A 26,277-nucleotide genomic window follows, 5' to 3' on the forward strand; every position below is an offset into this window, starting at 1 on the left:
ACAACAGGTGTAGACTAACAGTGAAATGCTTACTTACGGCCCTTCTCAACAATGCAGAAACAAAAAAAGAGAAATAGAAAAATAATAACACATGGAATAAATACACAACGAGTAACAGTAACATGGCTACTATTAGCAGCCATTATCATGTATTTGCATATTTTGGCCAGGTGATTCATTGAATCAGGTTGCTGTCAGCTCTGGCAGTTGCATTGTGCAACTTGCATGGTATTTTAATGATTGCCATTATGAAGCTGCTCTCAGAAGTAAAGTTATATCCCTTTAAAAAAAGAAATACTACCTACTGTCTCTTTTGCTCATGCCCCCCTCCACCACTCACACCCACCCACCCACCCACCCACCGCCTGCCAACACACACACACACACACACACACACACACACACACACACACACACACACACACACACACACACACACACACACACACACACACACACACACACACATCCAGCCCTCAGCCTCATGCATCAGCTCTCTCTACATTACTGCTCTTCCTTGCAACATCCACAGTCACCGAGCATAGAGGAAGAACTGAAACCACACATCGTCTGTCTGCTTACAGTCCATGTACTTAAGGACGTATGTGGAAAACGCCTACTTCCTCTCCCACTTATCTGCACTGAAAAAAAGGTAAAAGCTGAATGCATTTTAGTGTCAATTCTGTTTTTGTACACGTGTCTTATGTGTGTATGGCATGAGAAGTTTATGTAGTAGGCAAGTCAGACTGACATCAGCTGTGAGTGTGGCTCCAAGCAAGGTGTGGTGTGTGTGTGTGTGTTTGTGTGTGTGTGTGTGAGTATGTGTGTGTGTGTGTGCATTTGTGTGTGCATCATTGCCACACAAGTCTGAGGTAATGCCTAGGTCTTATCTTATGTCTTGAGCCTGGGGTGCACCAAAATGTCAAATCAAATTAATTGCGGGCTTATGCCTACTAATGAATTAGTAATCGGGTATCACAGGGTTTCGACTGTGAAGGGAGGTGCAGTCTTTTTTTGTGTATCATTTTTTGATGAATAGAGAGGGGCCAAGTGGAATTCATTTTTTAAACATCTTGACAGTTAATAGAATCAGAACAGTTACTGTCAATTCAGATCTGGAATGACCTTTTCCTCATTTCTCAGAAAGAGATGGAGAGTTTAACATTTCAGTGAGAGTTGAACATTTCAGAGATTCAACAGAGACATGACTTTGTCTTGAGTCACTTCATAGGAAACATACTGCAGGTCAGCTCAAGCCTTGTATTGTTAATTCCATCTCTGATTTGAGCAAGTCTTATTGGGATTCCCCTGGACTGCCACACTGTCCTTTTCTCACTTCTTCTCACAGTCCATTTCCTCTTGAGCTTCCTCCCTAAAAACAAAAACAAATAATCATGGAGTTTAAGAGGCTACATCGCCTCAGTTTGGTTGTTGTCTTTGAATATGGAAACACTGCTGATAGGTTCTTCCACAACGTTAGAACCATTTAAAGTAAGGCACCATAGCAACTTTCCAGTGTATGTGCCTGTGTTTATCCCCTGGCAGTGTACATCTGGTGTATACTTGGCCAACTCCATCTGCATAGTACTGAGGTGCACTATTACGATCAGTGTCACGCTTCTCTAGTGTGTGACTCAGACACCGCACGAGAGGCATTATCACAGAAATGATGAGGACACTTCAGCAAGCTGCCACTGTGACAGCCTCTTATGGGCCAACAATAGCTCTGAGATAAGACAATAACCTTCCAATGGAACAGAGGTATTGCCTGTAGTTATGCTTTATGTTCACCAAGAGATTCGGATTGATTGTTTTGGAAAACGACAGCATCAGTGGGTCCCATTGGAATAGGTCATAGGGTTTATCACGTTTAGGATAGGGAGCAAGGTTTACTATTCATCTTATTGTCTTTTCAGACTTCGTTTCAGTGAGTATACAATCCTTTTATGCATACACATATAGAAATACAGAGCAGGGCCCATATTTTCTATCATATGCAAAAGAGCACCAGTGTATATATCAGCAACGCCCGCACACAAGGCGAGACCAGCCATCGCAAAACAATGGATGCCAAATTATATAAATGTTAAAGGATTTATTTCACAGTCAGCGACACTGTTCATCAGATGGCGAGATGGTTGATGAACAGTGGTTCCGAATGGCTCGTTTCAAATGGGTCCGGACATGCCAGGCAGTGAAAGCATGTGCAACTCTAGATGTGTCAATGTCTATTCTCCTCCACAGATGTAGAGTGGCAGAGAGGGAGGCGCTGAGCCCGAGAGGTGCGCATATTTTAAGTCACTTTAGCACTCTTCAAGAGGGCCTTTTTCAATGATCCATTATGCATACAACTCTGGCTCTCCCTGGTATTTCTCCTACCTTCTTGACGTCAGTTGCCATTTGTGAGGGTTGCCCAGGCAACGGCCAACCTCCCCTGGAGATATGTCTGGTGGCCTGATATAGCCTTTTAAGGGTTTACTGTTTGTACACATTTTAATTGCCTTTGATACACTGGCAGTATTACATGTAGGTCATTGGAGTACATCAGGCGTGAAAAAAAAATGGGAACGCATATAAAAATAGCATATCAAAAGCTATTCTGGCATGATATCCCATTAGTGCTTCTCATCTCCTCTCAACTTGGGCACCTACATATTGTGATAATGGCTGTTTCGGAGCAGTCCTCCAAGGGTATTATGTACCCTAAAATGGTAGCAATGAAGTTCAAAGTGAGATTATGTGATCTGGTATGATTGCTTGTTGCAGGCTATTCATTTGTAACACCCTATGTTTGTTATTATAGTGTATGGTATTAAAGTAGGCATTGCCTAATTATTTTACCTACACTTGTTTTATTACAGTCCAATTTTTACCATAATGTAAATAATTCCAGCAATCAAGGGGAACTTTGTTAATTAAGGATATCAATGCATCATCTTCATCAGATACAGTATTTAAGCAAGCAAAATTCCCCAATCTCTCAATTTTCTCCTAAGTGTTTTACAAAGTGTTACTGTGTCTCAGTTTTAGACCGTTCCCATTGCAATGGTAGGTTAGGATGTGTGAAAATGGTTATCTGTCATGGCTGGAAGACAATAGAGATATTGTACACACAGGGTACCTGGTTCAGAGCTCTGCGGCTATTTATAGCTTCTGCAGCATCTTTTTTTTCTTCTCCAGACATCAAGCTATTGATGTTCTATTTTTAAAGTGCAATTCGCTCCCTCCCTCTCCTTTTGGTTGCCAAGCGATTGACCGAGGGACCAGATTGAAGAATGATGTGCAGCTTGCTGAACACCCTGACTCTGATTTTCAGTTGGTTAATGAACTCTTTCAATAAGGGATGGATGACACCTATGAGATGGTCGGAGGGTTGATTACAAAAAAACAACGTGATTTAAGATAATAAATGCCATTGCTATTTTACCCTTCACATCTAATCACCAAGCATGAGAGAAAAAATGCCACTGGGATGCATTTCAGTTAATTTACTTGATAGTTTACTGACTTGATTGTTGTGGCCTTGCTTTTATTGGAAATAGAAATCTGTTATGATTTTTAATAGATTCATCTGAATTTGATTATTGGCTACACAGCTACTAACATTATTGTATAGTTGTCAAGGTGAGCCAGGTTTGGTCTCTACAACATTTATATATGGCAATATTAGGGCTGCCCAGGCCAGAATATTACATTTAGCCACACCTAGGTGAAAGGGTTACAAAACAAAACATGACTAAATGTAATTTGCCCTGTATTGTGTTACAGGGGACGTAACTAACACCTCTCTTTTTCAGAGAAACTAGAGAGATATCAGCTAATATTGGAATATATGACGTTGATATAAAACTGCGAGAGTACTGCCAAAATTTGACAGGAATAGATTATGTTCTATCTTGTTGTGGTGATGTTCACACCTCAGAATAGTTAAATGTTACATAATTTCAGACATGAATTGGCAAAATCGTTCGGTTGAATTTAAAGTTATGACATCCTGTGATTTTCATCAGTCTTTTTGATTTATGTTAATAGCCTCCACAGCATATCAAACCCTGCAACATAGGTCCTACATCCTCGAATCAACAACATGTGACTCTCTACTAGCTATTATTTTAATCCTAATCCCCATAATGCATTTAGGAAAAGGGATCGATTGAGGTAATCTACTGCTGTGTGAATTCAATTAGACTTAATCTGACCCCATGCTATTCCAAAAGGAAACCAAGGGCTGTGCAACTTTCATCTCCCCTTCATTGATTATAGCTCTCGCAGAGATGAGGAAAAGCCTATCCCACTGCTCTCTTTCATTGGCCCCATAAAAAATTCAGCATGTCCTAATGGAGAGAAATCCTATTCTACTATTTACCCCCTTTACACTGGAACCAGACCAGACACACCTTTCCCTGGTGCTATCAAAAATGATCAGAAATGAATAAACACATACATGATGAATCATATGATACAGGTTCAGAACACCAGAAAGATATAGCTACATTTAACTGGCACTTTTAGTGTGTGCACAATATGAGAGATCTCCAGGATTGGATGAATGCGCAGGCCTATAGGTAGTCTGTTTAAGTATGACCTAAGTGTGTATAATGGTTATCCCAATAATCCTTTTATTTCAGTACTACAAGATATCTAGATAATTAATTGGTACTTGCCTACATAAGCCAAAACCTTTAGCCTATTAGAGTAAGAACTAAATGTTTTGTATTGTAAGAACATAGTATTATATATGGCAATTCATGTTTTGGTTATGTTTTGCATATCAAGAGAAAAATGGTGAAGGCCTAATCACACAGAACTGACAAAGTCTTCAAAACAACTTGCATTGATAATCACTTATGAACATTTAGAAAACACTGAATTACATTGTAATTGCTTGATAGTAAAGTACTCTTTCATCCCCTTCCTGCACACTTTAGCCTACTTCCCAATGCTCAATCCACTGTATGGCTCAGAAGCCACAACTGTAACCATACAACATGATGAAGGAAGGAATAATACATGTAGTCGGCGTTACAAACTCCTTAAACTAAGAATAATATTTTAAAACAATATCGTATCGTTCAGACCTCTGCGATAGCTGTTCACCTACACTTGTAACAATTTGTTTCCTGTACTCCGTTCTTTCTTTTTGTTGAGGGAGCTAACAGTCAATACCATTTTCCTGTGGGTGAAACAAAGCTATTGCGACACGATTGATTTGGTCCTTATTGTACAAGAAAACAGGACACTTCTCTAAGCAGAGAAAAAATCACTGATAGAAATCAAGATATTGTCTTAGGAATACGTTTAAACATGTTTTAGGAATGAGTAAGATGAAAATGTACGACATCTCTGTGAGTGCACCCCTCGGCGTAGGCTGTTGCCATGTTCCCAGTTTCTTCATGGGTGTGGTGATTAGATTGCTTGGTGAACGTTCAGTCTAATCCTGCCAGAGTTGCGCGAGTGGCTGGCCCTTTAAATCGGTTAAATTGTCTTAAAACTAATACCGCTATCTTGACATTTCTTTCACAGCTGGGACCATGTATGCCATTTGAAAACGGACTACTGTGACACAGATTGGAACGACGTGGAAATTCCCCCAAAATCCAGTTTCAGGTAATAACGTGTGCTCTGGAGAGCTGTGTCTCTTGGCATTTTCTTGCCTTTATTTCCTGCTTTGGGTAAACCCCAGGCTATAGCCTACAATACGGCTTGATGTCGGCCTTTGTTTTGTATTGAGGTTTCAAAACATTAGGGGAGCAACTGATACATTAAAAAGCGATGTGTTGAGTAGTGGTCATCTTAATAGTTAATTATATCTATTTCAAGGCTTGCTGTTTTTCTCGAATAAGCTTTTATTGGTGAAAATTCGGTGTTATCGAAACGCGGCCTTTTACTGTCAAATCACCGTCAGACGGAAATTAACTAGCCTACTGTAGGCTATAGGATAAAAATCTATATTCACGAATATAACTAAGCCTTATTCAGATATGTAGAGCAAGATACCGGGAGTATTATATATATACATTTATTATATATATACATTTACATTCATCAATTATAGATGACATTCTGCCTTCATTCGAGCGGCAATTTGTAGCAAGGCTGCCAATGTAACGGCGCGCATATTGCTTAATTTCATAGTCTTGAAAATGCATGCCACAATCATTGATATTGTTTGGAGATTATATAAAATCTAATATATCTCAATATTTAATCTTGTCAAAGCAACACGTGTTCAAGATTCTGTCAGAACACTGAGAACAGATAACCTTCCAGTTCTGTGTGTGTGTGTGTGTTGTGGTGTTGTTACAATGTAACAATATTGTAACAACATTATAACAGTATTGTAACAAAGTTGGAACTTTCATGTATCTGCTAACGTTATCTGTCTAATATTATCCACAATCCGCATTAAAATGACAGCCATTTAACAAAAAAATAGTTATAGTCTAGGCCTATAACTAGCCCAGTGTTTGTTTTACCTGTAAGCCTATCAGTTATTGTTATACTTCTGCAGTATTATAGAGTTTTAAGCAATATCCTGACAAGACGGGTTTAATGAGTCCTCCAACAAGATTAGTGAGGTACAGATGTGGGACCTTAATATGATCACCCTGTTGCAGTAGAACTTGCCTGCAATGCAGGACATTTAAAACTTGTCGTGTATTTGAGGTTTTAAAAAGCTTCTGAAGTTTGTAATTTCAACTTTGACATTTCAGACTTGATTTTCCATTACGAAAATTGATCAACCCTTCCAAAAATGTCCTTTAATTATAATTCACATAATAATTCACATTTCCTTATAATTTTTCTGCTGTAGCAAACTGTCTCAAATTAAGATCCTACATCTGTAGTGAAGTGTTGTAAAGGGTAAACAGCATTACAACTGCTGTTATCATAGTATGCAAACTTTGACCAGTAATACTGTAGCTCTTTGTGCACAGGTAGGCTGTAGAAAAAACATACTGGGCAAATATTTTCGTGGTTACAATTACAGTGGATTTGTGGTAGGCCTAAGTGGCAAATGATTTATTAGAGAACATATGAAGATCATGATTGATATCCATATGCGTCTGTCATATACTGAATGTATTTAATGTATTTCCATATGGCTGCTCTTGACCAATGTAAATACTCAGCTTGTCCAGCAAATAATTTGGGAAGTCAAGTCACCTGATATTTCCGTCATTCTCCAGATGTTTGAATGTTCTGTGAACTGAACAAGTCGTCACCTGGTGGGGCTGCCCTGCCTCCTTTTGCTTTCACCCAATGTTTAGGCCACCTCCACCTCTCTGCAGAGATGTGTCACCTTATTGGAGTTAGAAGAACATATACATGTACATACGATTTCATCCCAAGAACATGTGCACCTACACCCGCTCAAACACAACACACACACACGTGTACGCACACAATGTTGTTTAATTCTCCCAAGACATTTCATACTCATATCACACTTTCATTGCATGATATGACCAAAATCTACCACTCCAAACATTAACAACAACAATTTCTACAAACATGGCTTTAGCCTATTACAGGGGTTTTAACATATATCAGACCAAACCCATGCATTACACGTTAATGAATCCTATTCAGCCAGCAATACCTATTCACCAGAGACAATGTTACTTGGAAAATCAATCCACTTATTCAATATAAAGCTTGATACATTACACAAATATGAAACCATGGTAATCCCTAGGATTAGGTTACAGACAAGTCTAACACGGTGACCTTCCCAGGAGAGGTGAAGTTAATAGCCTTGTGATCAGACACAATATTCCCAATAGTATTACAGTTCAAAATTGTAACTAAAAAATCTATTACTGCTCGGGCGACGTTGTTTAAATGGAGCGGATGTCAGGGAAGATGCAGCCTGGTAGTAGTATGTGCTTTGAGGTCATCTAGGCGTCAGTCTGTGTCTGTGTCTGTGTCTGTGTCTGTGTGTGTGTGTGTGTGTGTGTGTGTGTGTGTGTGTGTGTGTGTGTGTGTGTGTGTGTGTGTGTGTGTGTGTATTTGAGAGAGAGAGAGTGATATGCAAGTATTTATGTGTTTCACGTTGATTTGTGAATGCATTTATGCGCGCGCGCGAGCGTGTGTGTGTGTGTCTCGCCGTTGGTTACATTTGTGCTGAACAGGGCGGGCGGTGGCTGTCTTCACTGGGTAGAGTGGAGAGCTTCCCACCCATGGCCAGTCTTAGGGCCTGCCTGTTGAGGTGGTGCCAAGCAGCACTGCCACACACTAAACAATAGGGAGCCAGCGCAGAGCTCCCCTTTGTCATCCCTGTCTCTGTGCCATTCTCTGGGCCTCCAAATCAACCACCACCACTGGAGGAAAGCTACTCGGCCAGTCTGTATCCCACACACCACTAAATATGGGCAATTCGATTCTGGAATGGGGCATAAGTGTCATTTGACCACCAACTTAAGTTTTAGAATAGTTTACAAAATGCGAGAACAATTCAGATTGAACCATTAGGGCCAACTTTTAAAGTCTTTTCGTTGTAGAAATGTAGTACCTACCTATTGGGGATTGTTGTTTTCCATTTGCATTATTTTGCACGTCATATGCGCAAATAGGTTTAATTAAGCTTTTGTGCATAGTCTTCTGCCTAATAGTTGAAATTAAATTAGCTTTAATGTTGGCCAAGACATGTACACTAGTGTATAGCGTAGGACCCCCGTATTATTGTTATATTCAACAGTGTTTAAGAAATATATTACCTTATTTTTTTATTTTATTTTAATTTTCAATGATGGCCTAGGAACAGTGGGTTAATTGCCTTGTTCAGGGGCAGAACGACAGATGTTTACCTTGTCAGCTCAGTGATTCAATCTTGCAACCTTCCGGTTACTAGCCCAATGCTCTAACCAGTAGGCTACCTGCCGCCCCTAACAGTGTTATCTTGTGATCAAGCCATGTTTTGTGATTACTGGTGTCATAAAAATGTTAGCTAACGGGTTACCAATTAGCATGTTTGACATTTAAGTGGAAATACTACTACTATTAGCTTTTTGATAAGCGGTTTAGCAACAAAAATACTTACTGTATTATCGGCAGTTATTGGCGACCTTACTATTTTGTTCAATTACAAGATATATCTGTTTAATTTTGTTCAAAAAAGAGACACCAACCTCGTATCCGAAGTGATTACTTGATAGTTGACTAAAGTTAGTTGCCTAGCCTTCCAGTAAAAAAAAAAAGACTTGCCTGTCAACTGTTCAGTGCATAGCCTGGTGAGCCCTCCTGTAGACTTCTTCAGTGTTTTAACCAAATAATGTCTCATTATTTATTTTACAGATTAATCTTATGTTTTGAGAAAGTAGATAACAGTTTAATACTAACATAAATGAGTATGAATAATTTAGGTAAACAGTTATTAAATGATGTGTAGTCTGTCGCGCAGTTGAATTTTACAATATACAATGTGTCCCACAAAATGTGCATATATATAACTTTTTTGAAAACTCTCAAAACCTAACTTAACTTACATACACTGCAATGAAATTGGTGGTCAGCTAGCTAGAAGGGTGTCTTTAGTCGTAAAACATACCGTTATTTTCCAGGCCATTTAACTGTTGAGCTCAAAGTGATTTAATCCTCCAGCCGCTAGAGAGTGTCCGAAGTTAGGGGGTGTCCGATGTTGGGGGGAAATAAACTAGTGGATTATTTATTCAAAGAGCAGATTGCAGTAAGGCACCAGCAGCAGCACTTCACTGGTAAACTGACGTCAGGGGCTCTGCAGGTGGCTTGCGTCAGCAGGTGTCATGAAGGAAACGTAATTCCCAGGCAAAAGTGTGTTTCTTTCTCCACTGTCTTACTTTTGTTAGTGCGCCGAAAGGATGCAGACATCATTTTTGTAATTCTGCAGTCGGAAAAAATGGCAAACAGTCTCGACCTAAGCCCTAAATAGTGTCGATTTTGAATGAAGTTGTAAAATAGCATTCAAGTGCATGTGCATTATGTAGGCTATATGGAAGGAGTATGCTGTTATGTAAATTAAGATTATTTAAAACTGGGCAACCTGACCAAATTCACATAGAAATGTGTGTTAGATCTGTCATTCTACGAAGTCTAAGAAGTGGTGCGCAATTTCTGTGCTTCCCGTTCTTAAGTTTAAGTTTTTAAGTTTAGTTCTTCAGTTTAGTTTTTCCGTCTGTTAATTTCGGTTTTGTACACCAGCTTCTAACAGCTGAAAATACAATATTTTTGGTTATGAAAAATATATTTCACAGCGGTTTAGATGATACAATGATTCTCTACACTATACTTGCTTGTTGTGTCACATAAACTGAAATTAGGCGAACTATTCGAATTTTAACTACCAGGAAATAGCGGAGCGATTTCTGCATAGTGCAGAACGTGGTTTAACATGGTTATTAGCGAAAAGGCCATTAACGCTTGCTTATTAATGCTTATTTAACACTTATTTGTTAACCTTATTTCATAAAGCATCATACACCCATGGGCATTCAATAAACAGAAATACCACCTGCTATGACTGCTTTGACGAGAGCTATTAAATGTGTAGCAAACTCTTTTTTTTTACTACATCATGAACGTTATTTGTTTTCCAATGTGGAACAAAAAATACATCTTACAGGCCTGCTGCCCTAGCTGCTAATTATAGAAATGGAACTAAAACATTAATCCAGGGCTGCATTCTGGACAGCAGGCTGCAAAATGTCCTGGAAAATGAGGGGGGCCCGGCGCTCCAAAAATTTCTGAAGAGTGTGTAAGTGCTCCGTGACCCACATTCAGAATCCCCTGGGTAAAGGATGTGGCGACACACACACAGCCCAGTGTGTGTATGTACAGTATGTGTGCGTGCGAGCGTGGGTGTGTGTATAAACCCAATCCACTCGATAGAGCTACAGTACAGTTACACCCCTCATTTGCACGTCAAATTATATTCAAACAGAATCAATTGCAGGACAGGGAGCTAAAACAGTACAATGCAAAACAGCCCGCCTGATTGAGTGGAAAAGGTCAGAGACTCAGAGCCTTGTGCTTTTAAATGGCCTTTTGAACCAGACTGGAGGTGATTGGTGCCTGTGTCTGGGTACAGGCCGACGCCCCACGATTCAGGCCAAAGCAGCCCTATCCGCAGGATGTCCGTGTTTGTTACAGCCCAGGGAAGTGCTCCTCTGAAAGTGTGTCTGTCCGTCTGACTGACTGTCTATCTATCTATCTGTCTGCGTTTTTCAGGTGTCAGCTGGTCTGTGTGATTTTTACAAACCCAGTTTTCCAAGTGGAGCGTGGCCTGAACACATCACAGAGGGACAATGAGCGAGCTGGAACAGTTACGGCAGGAAGCGGAGCAACTACGCAATCAAATCCGGGTATGGGGCGTGTGTGTGTTTGAGTGAGTGTTTGTGTGTGTGTGTGTGTGTGTCTGGATTGAATCCTTGACTCAAGAAATCTGAACAGTAAAGTTTCAGATGATCATTTGATAGCATTGCCTGGCATTATCAATCAGCCATTTAAATCATATTATAATATTAACACTGGACCACTTTCTGCAATATACTCTTTCAGTCTCTCGCGAACTCTGAACATTGCCATTTTGCTGTTGTGTTACAGGATGCTAGGAAAGCCTGTAGTGACTCCACTCTTTCGCAGGTAAGGGATTCAACAAATAAAGATTACACACTTACTTACAATACATATAAATGCCAGGTTATAGCTTGGATCAAGCTGTCATGTGTGCTTGATATAAAATACAGCCAAACATTTACCATTGTCTACATAAACAGGACCCCCCCCCCCTTAGGCTCTTTCCAATCACAACCAGTGAGCAGGTTTTCTTGTTACACTTGAATTTGATCCTCTTTTGACCACCTGAAATCCCAAGGTCTTTGTAGTCTTACCATGTACCATGTATCAGGGTGATTGATTGGATAGGGACCACTACGCTAAGACATAAATAGCTCTGAAACAAACATACACTGCATTCGGAGAGTATTCAGACCCCTTGACTTACTCCACATTTTGTTACTTTACAGCCTTATTGTTACGTTACAGCCTTTTTTTCCCTCATCAATGTACACACAATACCCCATAATAACAAAGCAAAAACAGGTTTTTAGAACATTTTCCACATTTATTAAAAATAAAAAACAGAAATATCACATTTCCATAAGTATTCAGACCTTTTACTCAGTACTTTGTTGAAGCAACTTTGGCAGTGATTACAGCATCGATTCTTCTTGGGTATGACGCTACAAGCTTGGCACACCTTTATTTGGGGAGTTTCTCCTATTCTTCTCTGCAGATCCTCTCAAGCTCTGTCAGGTTGGATGGGGAGTGTCGCTGCACAGCTATTTTCAGGTCTCCAGAGATGTTAGATCGGGTTCAATTCTGGGCTCTGGCTGGGCCAGTCAAGGACATTCAGAGACTTGTCCCGAAGCCACTCCTGCGTTGTCTTGGCTGTGTGCTTAGGGTCGTTTTTCTGTTGGAAGGTGAACCGTCTCCACAGTCTGAGGTCTTGAGCTCTCTGGAGCTGGTTTTCATCAAGGATATCTCTGTACTTTGCTCCGTCGATCTTTCCCTTGATCCTGACTAGTCTTCCAGTCCCTGCCGCTTTAAAACATCCCCACAGCATGATGCTGCCACCACCATGCTTCACTGTAGGGATGGTGCCAGGTTTCCTCCAGATGTGACGCATGGCATTCGGGCCAAAGAGTTCAATCTTGGTTTCATCAGTCCAGAGAATCTTGTCTCTCATGGTCTTGGAGTCATTTAGGTGCCTTTGCCAAACTCCAAGCAGGCCTGTCATGTGCCTTTTACTGAGGAGTGTCTTCCGTCTGGCCACTCTACCATAAAGGCCTGATTGGTGGAGTGCTGCAGAGATGGTTGTCCTTTCTGGAAGGTTCTCCCATCTCCACAGAGGAACTCTGGAGCTCTGTCAGTGTGACCATCGGTCTCTTGGTCACCTCCCTGACCAAAGCCCTTCTCCCCCGATTGTTCAATTTGGCCAGGCGGCCAGCTCTAGGAAGAGTCTTGGTGGTTCCAAACTTCTTCCATTTAAGAATGATAGAGGCCACTGTGTTCTTGGGGACCTTCAATGCTGCAGAAATGTTTTGGTACCCTTCCCCAGATCTGTGCCTCAACACAATCCTGTCTCAGAGCTCTAAGGACAATTCCTTCGACCTCGTGGCTTGGTTTTTGCTCTGACATACACTGTCAACTGTGGGACCTTATATAGATAGGTGTGTGCCTTTCCAAATCATGTCCAATCGATTGATTTTACCACAGGTGGTCTCCAATCAAATTGGAGAAACATCTCAAGGATGATAAATGGAAACAATTTTAAAAAAATTGTTTCCGCTTTGTCATTATGGGGCATTGTGTGTAGATTGATGAGGGAAAAAAACGATGTAATCTATTTTAGAATAAGGCTGTAACGTAACAAAATGTGGACAAAGTTGAGGGGTCTGAATAGTTTCTGAATGCGCTGTACGTATAAAGCAAATAGCCTAGCAATTAGTCTATGAAACTAACATGTACATATTTGGACTAGCGTGAAGTTTATGAATGACCGTGCTGGGTTATGCTGATGTTGTTTCCTTTGGGCCTGCGTATTGGCAGATCACAGCTGGTCTGGACTCAGTGGGCCGGATACAGATGAGAACGCGGCGCACTCTCAGGGGCCACCTCGCCAAGATCTATGCAATGCACTGGGGCACCGACTCCAGGTCTGACCATACTACTGTTACTACTACTACTACAGCAATACTACTACTGTAATACTTCTACTGCTACTATGCTTCTACTGCTAATATACTTCTACTTCTGCTGTTGTTATTTTACCCCCTTGATTCTAAATGATTTTTTATTGTCTTTTTATTGTTGCATAAGTCCTATGAGGTAACTCTAATGAAAAGTACTATACAAATGAAATGTATTATTATTAGTACTACTACTAGTTAGTACCACTACTACTAGTACTACTACTGCTACTATCCTACTAATATACTACTACTACTACTACCACTACTGCTGCAATACTACACAACTACTACTACTACTATTACTACTACTACTACTAAACCTCCATATTCTTAAGCACTGGCTGCTTGTGTCCTGTGGGTTTTGGACAGAAACTTTGTCCCAAACCAAAGCCATTAACATTTAAATTACAAAAAAGTCCATAGACTGTTAGAAGTAGATTTAACCCATAGCTAGCTATGTGCTACTAGTTCAATACTACAGCCACAGAGCAGTGGCACATTTTTACCAGTCAGTGTACTGTTGCCAGTCACACTAGTACAGTTGGACCGACTGATTTCCAATTGAGGCTCGATTTATATGTGAGCCACGGGACTACAAGTATGTATGCTTACCAGCTCATTCTTACTGCTCCCAAATACTTCTGAGTGTGCGTCTGCACTCTGGGTGAACCACCTGGAGGACAAACAGCCTGTGTTTATTTTATATACAGCAGTTGACATTTCAGCGGCACAGCTCTCCCTTTATTGTGTGCTTGGCTCGCTACAGATGGGTGCCAACCCACTTCCTATCACTGGAGAGACGGAAACACAAGCAGTTGGTGGCAGGGGGATGGGGGGTGGGGCAGGCTCTCTGTTTATCTTTCTCCCTCTCTCTTTCTTTCCTTCATTCTCTATCACCTCCCCTCTCCATTCTTCCTCCCTCTTTCTCTCCATTGTTTCCTCCCCCCCTTCTCTCCACTTTACTCTTGCGCTCCATCCCCTCCTCTATCCTTCTCTCGTTCTATCTCCCTCTGTCTCTCCCTGCCCCCCTCTCGACTGTAGAGCCTTTCAGATGACTGAGGCAATGAATATTACATGAAATGGCTCATCCAAAGTGGTCGCTATCCTGGACGGTTCACACTGCGATCCTGGCATGTGGGGTGTCCCACCAGAGAGAGGGAGGGAGGGGCTCTGGAGTTCACACCACATTTAAACTGCTTTGGAAGCAGCAGCTTTTCTGGCTACATTAGTTATGCATGCATTAGGTATGCTCTTAACTAGTTCCATGGCTTTTTTGTTCCTGTGAATATATGCCAGTGTGCTGTGCTGACAGGTCAAACTCTTCAATATATTGAAACCATACTCTTTTTTTAAATGGCGTCTAGGTTACTTGTAAGTGCCTCCCAGGATGGCAAATTGATCATTTGGGACAGCTACACAACAAACAAGGTGAGACCTACATTAAACTGCACCTGTGTAACCTCTCTCAAATAACATCAAAGACAAACAATCACCAGTAAAGTATCCTCGATATCTCCCCTCACACTGTAGCAAACAGTGCCACCCTCGTTGTCCTTGATTCTCCTCTGTATACTGCATCACATTCCACTCCCCTGGGTGATTGCGCTAAGCACGGTTGGGGTCAATTCAATTACCATTTAGGTTATATTAGGAAGTGAATTCGCCTGAAAATAATTTCCTCCTATTTTCTACCAGGATATTTCTATTCCCGAATTGAATGTCAATTCACTTCAGGAAGGTTCCTAACATAAGATCTGCACGTGTAACTTGGACTTGGAATTTGGAAGCCAAAATACAGGTTATGCGTTCAGATCTCAAGTCAGGATTTGGTCCTTCCTTTCAAGTCTTAACGCTTATGAATTTTGATTGCAACCCTGGCGGTAGCAGACGTTGATCGTGTGTGTGTATTCCGTAGATGCATGCCATCCCACTGCGCTCCTCCTGGGTGATGACCTGTGCATACGCGCCGTCTGGGAACTATGTGGCGTGCGGAGGCCTGGACAACATCTGCTCCATCTACAGCCTGAAGACCCGTGAGGGTAACGTGCGTGTCACCCGCGAGCTGCCCGGACACACAGGTACACACTGGAGAAGGCTCTTTTTAAGAGGCGGAATACTTCAATTTTAGAAAGGAAATAGCACAATTTCACCTCATCAACTTTTTTTGATTGGTTTAAACCCATATAACCTTCTTTCATTCCAAAAAGCTGCCGTCATTCCTCACCTCTGCCCTTATTCAATATCCCCTGCAGATCTTGGCCCGTTTCATAAAGCATCTCGGAGTAAGAGTGCTGATCTAGGATCAGTTACACCCATAATTAATATAATCTTATTCATTATGATCTAAAAGGAAAAACCAATATTAGATCAGCACTCCTACTCTGAGATACTTTATGAATACGGGTGAGACTAGTTCTTCTCCATATTGTTTACACCTGTCCATTACTGTCAAATATGTGGGGTGAACAAGGGCAATGGATGCACTGAGGACCACAGTGATGGCTTGTTATGGTATTGATGTGAATAGTGTGGATTAAGCCTGCGGGGTTATTTTCAACCTTTATTTTTCAGGCTATTTGTCTTGCTGTCGTTTCCTGGATGACAACCAGATTGTGACTAGTTCCGGCGACACCACCTGGTGAGTTTGTTGATCCAGTGTGGGAAGAACACTTATTCGGGGAACACAACTTGTGTCTAGATGATATCCTTTGTCCAATAGCTTCACATCGACCGCTCTTATAAGGTTGTTCTGGATCTGGTGCTACAAAAGCGCTATCTAAGCCAGCTCCCGTGAATTCTACTGACACAGACTATTAGGGTTATGATAATACGATAGCGTCGTCTATCGACGACGATTGACATCCATCGTCAATGGTGACGACATCGTGATGTGACCGACAATGGTTTAGCCTATTTGAACTTGACTGGCGCCCCGCAGTAAAGAACGGAGTCTCCAGCGCACAGCAGGGCAGCACACAAGTGACATTCTGAGTAATTTGCCTATTCCTATTTGCTATAGCCTATTTCAATAAATATGTGATACAGAACTCAAGAGAGGAATGTAGGGTAGATAGAGCAGAGAATTCCACCAAAACAGTACAAAAGGTCCAATATTCTCTCTCTCTCTCTGTTGGATGCATCGGCTTTTAGTCTATAGCCTGAACCTATTCATTTTTTTTTAAAATAAGACACTCCTTATTAACTATCTTGTGTTTAGCTGTTTTAAAAGAACGTAGCCTATATTCCCTTCTCTCTCCATTCGATAGGCTATGAATATGACAGAAGGCTATGCTTCATCATTTTATGCATGGCTTTCTCCCATCAAACAATGAATGTAACGGCATTCCATCTCATAAAGTAATTTGAGCCTAAAAACATAAGGTAGCCAGGGGACTTATAATGAGAGAACAAACAATATCAATAGCCTATAGAAAAATTGAATGACAATTTTAATCAAGTTTAAGTTTATTAAGAAAGAAATGATCCATACGGGCCGGGAAAATCCCTCCAAACGAGATTAAAAACCAAATGGCCAATAACTTATCCCCATTCCTCTTACTGGCCAATCATAAAAGTTTTAAGGCCAATTCAAGTTATGAACAGCAGCGTATTTCCCAAATATTCAAGCCTACGAAGGTGTTTTCCTAACGTTGTGGCTTTCAAGAATGAAAGTCAATAGCCTAAGCATTTCTGATAGATTTCTGATAGAAAAATAAATCATATTGTTTGTTCGATCTATTATTTTATGAGTCAAAATAAAGCAATTATTATCCAGTTTTGAAGACTGTAGACTTTTTCTATCCAGCCAATGATGTCACCACGTTAAGACCACCCATTCCTCAGACAATCACGGCTCCATCACACTGCGCCACACAGACACACACAAACAAACCTGCTCCATGCTGAAGCTCCTCCACCAGAAAGGAATATTAGGAAAAGATTTGCCTGCACTTAACCTCTGCCCAGGATTTCGTTGTGATCCGTCCAGTTGCATTCGATTTCACGCTATAGCCCAACTTATTTTCAATAAAAAACAAAATCAAATTGGGTTGGCCAATATGGGGCGATAGCATCGTATATCACAATGTTTTATGGGTACATAATCACGATAGGACAAAGGTTGACATCGCTCAACCCTACAGACTACACTGACACACACACACACAGAGAGGAGAACCCCATTCATCATCGATTAATTTCAAGTCTTAACATTTCCACTGTACACTCATACCTCCACTCATTCTCGTCCCCCCCCACTCTCGCTCTCAGCGCTTTATGGGACATCGAGACTGGCCAGATGGCCACCAGCTTCACGGGCCACACGGGGGATGTGATGAGCCTGTCCCTCAGCCCTGACTTCAAGACTTTTGTGTCGGGGGCCTGTGACGCGTCTTCCAAGCTGTGGGATGTCCGGGACGGCATGTGCAGACAGTCCTTCACTGGCCACGTGTCCGACATTAACGCCGTCTGCGTGAGTAGGAGGCACAGGAAATATACGTTTCGTTTTGTTATGAAGAACCTTACATTGTAGGTACTGTAAAGCAGACAAACATCTGTTACCAGACCGGTTACCAAACTAGATATTCACTTTCTTTGCTAATACTGCAAGAATTTGACACAGATTTGTCTGACTATGTAATGTTAATCCTGAAAAGAGAAACTGAGCCTCAATTCGTTGGTGGTATGGACTCTACAAGGTGTCAAAAGCATTCAACAGGGATGCTGGCCCATGTTGACTCCAATGCTTCCCACAGTTGTGTCAAGTTGGCTGGATGTTCTTTGGGTAGTGGACCATTCTTGATACACACGGGAAACTGTTCAGGGTGAAAAATCTAGCACTGTTGCAGCTTGACACAAACCGGTGCACCTGGCACCTACTACCATACCCCTACAGTGCCTTCGGAAAGTGTTCAGACCCTTTGACTTTTTCCACAATTTGTTTTTACGTTACAGCAGTATTTTAAAATTGATTAAATTGTTTTTTCCCCTCATCAATCTAAACACAATACCCCATAATGACAAAGCAAAAATAGTAAAAAAAAATAAATAAAATGAAATATGACATTTACATAAGTATTCAGACCCTTTAGTTAGTACTTTGTTGAAGCACCTTTGGCAGCCATTACAGCGTTGAGTCTTCTTGGGTTTGGCACACCTGAATTTGGGGAGTTTCTCCCATTCTTTTCTGCAGACCCTCTCAAACCCTGTCAGGTTGGATGGGGAGCATTGCTACACAGCTATTTCCAGGTCACTCTAGAGATGTTTGATCGGGTTCAAGTCCGGGCTCTGGCTGGGCTACTGAAGGACATTCAGAGACTTGTCCCGAAGCAACTCCTGTGTCGTCTTGGCTGTGTGCTTACGGTCGTTGTCCTGTTGGAAGGTGAACCTTCGCCCCAGTCTGAGGTCTTGAGCACTCTGGAGCAGGTTTTCATTAAGGATCTCGCTGTACTTTGCTCCATTCATCTTTGCCTCGATCCTGACTAGTCTCCATGTCAATGCCGCTGAAAAACATCCCCACAACATGATGCTGGCACCACCATGCTTCACCGTAGGGATGGTGCCAGGGTTCCTCCAGACGTGATGATTGGTATTCAGGCCAAAGAGTTTAATCTTGGTTTCATCAGAGCAGAGAATCTTGTTTCTCATGGTCTGAGAGTCCTTAAGGTGCCTTTTGGCAAACTCCAAGCGGGCTGTCATGTACCTTTTACTGAGGAGTGGCTTTCGTCTGTCCATAAAGGCCTGATTGGTGGAGTTCTGCAGAGATGGTTGTCCTTCTGGAAGTTTCTTCCATCTCCACAGAGGAACTCTAGAGCTCTGTCAGAGTGACCATCGGGTTCTTGGTCACCTCCCTGACCAAGGCCCTTCTCCCCCGATTGCTCAGTTTGGCCGGGCGGCCAGCTCTAGGAAGAGTCTTGGTGGTTCCAAACGTCTTCCATTTAAGAATGATGGAGGCCACAATGTTCTTGGGGACCTTCAATGGTGCAAAAATGTTTTGGTACCCTTCCCCAGATCTGTGCCTTGACACAATCCTGTCTCAGAGCTCTAAGGACAATTCCTTCGACCTCGTGGCTTGGTTTTTGTTCGGACATATACTGTCAACTGTGGGACCTTATATAGACAGGTGTGTGCCTTTCCATATCCAGTCAATTTAATTTACCACAGGTAGACTCCAAGTTGTAGAAACATCTCAAGGACGATCAATGGAAACAGGATGCACCTGAGCTCAATTTCAAGTCTGATAGCAAAGGGGCTGAATACTTATGTAATTAAGGTATTTCAGTTTTTTTCTAAACCTGTTTTTGCTTTGTCATTATGGGGTATTGTGTGTAGATTGCTGAGTATTTCCCAATTAAAAAAAAAATCTATTTTAAAATACATCTGTAACGTAACAAAATGTGGAAAAAGTCAAGGGGTCTGAATACTTTCCAAAGGCACTGTACAATCCATTTCTCAATTGGTTTAAAAATCCTTCTTTAACCCGTCTCCTCCCCTTCATCTACACTGATTGAAGTGGATTTAACAAGTGACATCAATAAGGGATTATAGCTTTCACCTGGTCAGTCTTATGTCATGGAAAGAGCATGTGTTCTTAATGTTTTGTATACTCAGTGTATATTTACTGTTTGGGGTATCTGTACTCGCTCGACCCTGTCGTGTTAAGGCGTCCGCATGCTTCCCAGCCGAAACAGTTCGGTAGAGTTCGTGCATATATTATGATGACATTTTGTGACGTTTTTCTTTCGACTTTTCGGGCACACAGCATTTCTTTCTGGATGCAAGCCGATGTTTGGAGCCGACGTCTTCGACGGTGATTGGTCAACAGTAGGGATTCTTCAATAAAGTCTTTGTTGTCATTCAACGAGAGACGACTCGTTTTAATGTAGATTATTTCATTGTAAAATACTGCACCAAACATCTTAGTTAGATGTAAAATTGCTATTTTGAGGAAGTGTATACTGGCTACGGTGTCTCAATATGGACAAACAGTACTATTGCCACTTTTTTGTCGTTTTTCAAGCAAAGGTCTTTTAAGGGAGTATGCCAGCACGCTTGTTCGTTTCGGCTAGCCGAGTTCGCGTTGCGCTAGCTGAACTGAAGCATGCTGACGCCTTTAAAAAGGAACACCATAGAATATGACTTTGTCCATGATACAGTAACACAAATTATTACAAAACATATTGTCATAGACATTAGATTAAACAGTGAGTATGACACAATACACTATAACAAAAATAACTTAATTCAATATATTCTCTCTGTCTCTGTGGTGCATGGTGCAGTTCTTCCCCAACGGCAACGCCTTTACCACGGGCTCGGACGACGCCACCTGCCGACTGTTCGACCTGCGCGCTGACCAAGAGCTGATGATGTACTCGCACGACAACATCATCTGCGGAATCACCTCAGTGGCCTTCTCCAAGAGTGGCCGCCTGCTGCTGGCCGGCTACGACGACTTCAACTGCAACGTGTGGGACACCCTCAAGGCCGAGCGCGCAGGTACAGTGGGGGGAGCTGAGGGAGCCAGTGCACTGATTCAAATCCTTTCTAATTCCAATCCCTTTTTTTAAATGCAACCTTTTCTTGTTACCTCCCTTGAGATTAGAGGAAGGGACATAATGCGGATTTTTGTGCTAGGCACTCATTTGGCAGTCACACTTATGGACAGCAACTTACAGTCAGTACATACAGTAGTTGGTGAAACACTGTCTGTACAATGACTCACAATGCCTCCTAATCACCCTTATATTGTTTCTCTTTCCCTCTCCCCCCTCTCTCTTTCTAGGTGTCCTGGCCGGTCACGACAACAGGGTGAGCTGTTTAGGCGTGACAGACGACGGCATGGCCGTAGCTACGGGCTCATGGGACAGTTTCCTCCGAATCTGGAACTAAACCCTCCACATCCCCCCCCCCCCTCCACCAACCCACCCACCAACACCACTGGGCTGGACTTGAGGGTGAACACTGTGTCTTCTCCCCCCCACCAACCCACCACCAACTCCACAACACAGGCAAAGTCCCCCCCCCCCCCCCCCCCCGTCCAAATCCTCCCCTCACCCAACCACCCTCCAACCGCCCAAGCCACAGCCAGCGCCGCTGTGAGAAAGTAACAACTCTTTCTACCTTTCCAAGTGACGTTTTTTTACCCACCTATTACACAGAGGTTTTCAAGTACGTACAGTTAGTGTCCAATAAAAAAATAAATGATGAGACGAGATTTTAAAACATTTACAAAAAAATACAAAAAACAAACCCTGGCATCCCCTCTTCTTTTCAGACAGGGGGGGAATAGAGCGCATGTTACCGTGGTTACCGCCAAATTAGAGGACAGTCTGTGTAATATGTAAATGTATATATAAATACAGTATATATGTATAGCATTATGTGTGTATATATGCATCATATATGCACATATAATGTGTATGTATATATTTTTGTAGTTTATTTCCCACCCTTGAGTTTTTTTGTTTTGTTTTGGGGTTTTTTGCCTTATGTTTTACTTGTTTAATGTATATAATATTCACAGTACTACACGATAACACAATTCCGATTTTGTCACTTGCCCCATGTACAACATAATGTACATGTCAGTATGCATGTGTGTGTGAGTGTGTGTATGTGCGTGTGATGGTCTACTGGCAAAGGTATACACACGTTCTATAACTATAATACTGTATATTCATATGTTGATGATTGCGGTAACGATAGGATTTGTGATCTGCTGGCATTCCTCTAAACAAACATGGCTTTCTTTTCTAAACAGAGCCGTTGTGGTCGTTTGTAGAGACAGCTTCTAGACTACAAAGGTTAGGTTTTAGTCTTGGCGGCGTTTTAGCCCAATCCCTTTTCTAGAAACTGGTTTAACTAGGATTTGATACACAGCTCCCGTAGTTGTTTGGAGGCGCAGTCTCGCTAAGCCCCTCTAACAAACTCAAACAGTGTGAAACGACGGCCTAGAGAGACACTCGCAGGGGTCTCGGGCTGCGTTCATAACCGCTGTTGTATGGCGAATAGTAGAACATCACTCCCACGCCTTGCAAATCAACAACAGTGTGATATGCAATAAATATGTTGCGATCATTCACTAATAGAGACTTTACTGCATATATCCCAAAGCCTTTACGTCTCTCCACTGCGGATGGAGACGGGGGCCGGTCTGAAACCTAGGGCCAAAAGGTCTGAAACGTAGGGCCCCAAACTGACAGGGGGGTGGGGTGGGGGGGTTTAACTAGGAATGTGATCCTGGAGCTACTGGGAGCTAGCTCAAGCCTGTACCGTAAGACTAAATAAGTACTGAGAACCAGAAATGCTGGCAGTCTATACAATCTCTACCAGAGGCTGGTCAGTAGGAGCATTGTGAAAAGATGTGAAAAGGAAAGACTGCTCACTATTTGAGCAGTGAGTGACTCTCGTAATTCCTTCCCTATGAGTGGACATGAGGGAAGATGCCTGTAATAGCTTCTTGCTATGTCCTCTTCAATTCTAGGGATTTTTTAAAAATTCTCGATGACCATCAATAGGGTGGTTTAGTTGAGTGTGGAATGTAAAGCTCTTGGTTCAGAAATCTCGTCAGCCACTCAAAATCACACTAGTGCCACCACGAGCCTGTAAAAAAAGAAATGCTTTAAAAAAAAAAATAAAAAAAAAAATTGTATTTAACACGTAACGTTTCTTCTCACCAAAACAAATGTTATGAACAGTTTTAAGTATTGCTAGCGAAGAAAGTTCACTCGGTAGAAGAAAGTACACTTGCTAGAGAGCTAGATAATGCACACATACACAACAAACTGTAGTCCAATTGTAAGCAAAGAGCACATTCAACATACTCACCAATAGAGGAGAGGGGGTCTCTCTCACAATACTTTGTTAGTTTGTGCATTAGTCATTTTCCGTTTTCCTCGCAAGATAACTTTGGTTGGGTGGCAACACTTCAATAAGGGTGCCTATTTTTGAGTTATACACCCTAACATCCTAAAATAACTAGATAACAGTACATGGATTGGATCCATGTGGAATGGATTAGAATGGTCTGTGGCTTGAGATCAGTTAAATCTCCATTCTGCCTTACTGTACATGCTACGAAGCCAATCCCATTGCCAACATTGACCGGAACTGGTCAGGAACTCAAATGTTGGGCCTTGCTTGTTCAAGACTTCGGCTTTTTCATCTCTACCTGTAGGCAGTTCACTTGACCTCAATCACCCAGTCGCCTAATGAGGCTCCACTCTTTCAAGTGGGCCCAAGAGAATGTGAAAGTAATTGTCCAGTGAAAATCGTATTTAAAAAAAAAGTTCATATTCTGTCAATTCATACCCAAATCATGTTGTTGACTCATCCTATACTCGTATTTGTGGCCAAAGCTTAACTTGGAGACAAAACACTTTAAAAAAATAAAACATTTCCTCATAGGGGATGAGCTGGCCAATCAGCGGTCTAATCTTTTTAATGACCGGTCAATGCCCACACAGTTCTGTTGTTGGGGGTATGCCCGCATCATTCCAACACAGAAAAGCGGCTTTTTAACATACAATAAAATAAGTGATTATAGGTTATATTTCATAGAAATCTGGAAACACTGGACAGTTACTTTAAAAGATAATTGTCTCCTTTTCAAATATTGGCACTGGGTAAAGAATGAGGCAGGCCATAACCTGCTATAACAAAGTCAAATGATTTGCTGAAATCAAGCAATTGTGAAGCAGAGACTCGTCAGTACTATAGTAAACACTAAAAGCCAAGCTTACAGATGACCACAACCGAAGACCTGCAAACAGCATGCATCTTCCAATAGCTTCTCGAAAGTGCTGTACATTATTTTATACAATTCTGCTTTCTATCGTACAATTTGTTGTATTTATTGATTACAAAGAAAACCCTTTGATCATTTAGTGATTTATAGTAGCCGTTTATTTGGTTGTACGTTTTTAGCTGTTTTACCTGGCTTTGCATTAATTAATTTGAGAATAAATGTAAAAGAAATGGCTGGCGGTTTATTAAGCCCCCAAAACACAAAAACACATCCTTGAGCTGACTTGGATGTAAAATGTATTCCATATCAGTGTTGAAATTTTCACTGATCTGTGTGGGTAACATACATGCCGGTTATAAGTGTTACTTTTCGCATTTGTGCCAATGTTACCCACTGACCCTGAGCTGTGAACTGAAAACATGTCATAATTGACAACTCATTGTGTTTCTTCGCTTGCTTACAGAAAGTGCCAGCTTTTTTCCCTGAATCAAAATCGAAATAATCAGTGTCATTTTTTACACTTGGCCTATAACAAGGTCCTCTGTTGACTTCATAAGGTGCCCAATAAAAGAGAAGTGTCCAGAACGTATGGATATTCCTTCAATGTTATTGAATCACTTTCTGTTTTGCGTTCATTTCCCCATATGAAATGAATCTACCCATTGTGAATGATGAGGATCCAATGAGAGACAGGAAATACAGATGGCAGATAAAAAGGCAGGATGAAGTTTGGTCATTTTACACCAACATGGCTGCCAGGGAAACCATACCCAAACTCCTGAAAGCAACTTTGAAGTTGGTTGTGTCGATTCCTCAGCTCAGACATCATCTGTGACAATACAGCACCACAGCCCTTGCTAGCCCAAAAAAGATATATTCTATAACACAGAGAACACCACAGAGGATTGACCACAGTGCTCAATAAGATGCAACAGTATTATTACTAAAATAGTGACCGCATTAAAATGTGCCTGTGCAGTCCCAATAGCTGGGACCAATGGTTTCTCGGCATCAATAGTCAAAGGTGCTCAATCTCCCTGGATTTGACCATGTCATTGTATTTCCTTTGTCTCCTTTAGTTGTTTCATCATGATGAAAACAACTATGTCATAAGAGCAGTCGTGACAGAATGTGCTCTACCGGATGGGATGCTGAGACCCAGTCTGCAATGAACACAGCGTGTGTTGGTTTTCAAGTCTCCTTGACATACATAGTCAAAGTAATTGAAAAGCCTGAGCCTGGATTTACAGGTCTAAGGAAAAGTAAGTAAGCAAATCAGCATACGTTGCGTTTACATGTGAACTGTTTACTCGTGGACTGAGGTGGAATATTATCCATGCATCAAAGCAGTGTTTTAGAGGGTTTCTTTTAACATTGCTGAGTTTGGCGAAAAATCTGAAAACGGAGTAGCGCATATCAAGAGAAACAAACACAAGAGAATCAAACATTGAAGTTGTACCCCAGCTGTCCTTTTGATAATTAGCGTTACATTTAGCGATCACCACAAACACAAATTAATGCACTGCCTTTTGGCTCTGATCTATTCTGACAGTCTTATTTATTTTTTGTGTTTTAAGCCAGTGAAAACCAGGGACATGGTGCCATGATTTCTCTTACAGTGCTATTGTGTGAAATTATAATCACTTGTTATGGAATAATTTTTTATAGTCTTTTTCACACCAATTATTTTTGTGTATTTGTACAGTGGCTTGGTGATACTGATATGTTGCCATGAGTTGATATTGTAACCAATAAAACAAGCTTTAACCAAGGGTTTCTGTGTTGAAGCCTATTATGTAA

The 26,277-nt window shown here is 41.5% G+C and overlaps 1 protein-coding gene across 1 annotated transcript; it reads left to right on the forward strand.

The window, feature by feature from the left end:
- Positions 1–633: 633 nt before the first annotated feature.
- On the forward strand, positions 634–26,249 carry LOC106613499 (guanine nucleotide-binding protein subunit beta-4). The gene is made up of 11 exons (XM_045687285.2): positions 634–652; positions 5,524–5,607; positions 11,206–11,339; positions 11,581–11,619; positions 13,588–13,694; positions 15,095–15,158; positions 15,646–15,808; positions 16,302–16,368; positions 18,000–18,201; positions 21,011–21,227; positions 21,514–26,249. Exons 3-11 carry the CDS (start codon positions 11,283–11,285, stop codon positions 21,618–21,620), a joined length of 1,023 nt encoding a protein of 340 aa, XP_045543241.1. The 5' UTR covers positions 634–652; positions 5,524–5,607; positions 11,206–11,282; the 3' UTR covers positions 21,621–26,249.
- The last annotated feature ends 28 nt before the right edge of the window (positions 26,250–26,277 follow it).

Source organism: Salmo salar, chromosome 10, assembly GCF_965601325.2.
Source record: "Salmo salar chromosome 10, fSalSal1, whole genome shotgun sequence".
Taxonomy (NCBI): domain Eukaryota; kingdom Metazoa; phylum Chordata; class Actinopteri; order Salmoniformes; family Salmonidae; genus Salmo; species Salmo salar.

Excerpts from the sequence above, each read along its gene's own strand:
- LOC106613499 (XM_045687285.2), top strand. The coding sequence starts at position 11,283 with ATGAGCGAGCTGGAACAGTTACGGCAGGAAGCGGAGCAACTACGCAAT. Across the intron at positions 15,159-15,645 it reads ACAGCTACACAACAAACAAG|ATGCATGCCATCCCACTGCG; the intron begins GTGAGACCTACA and ends TGTATTCCGTAG. Across the intron at positions 16,369-17,999 it reads AGTTCCGGCGACACCACCTG|CGCTTTATGGGACATCGAGA; the intron begins GTGAGTTTGTTG and ends TCTCGCTCTCAG.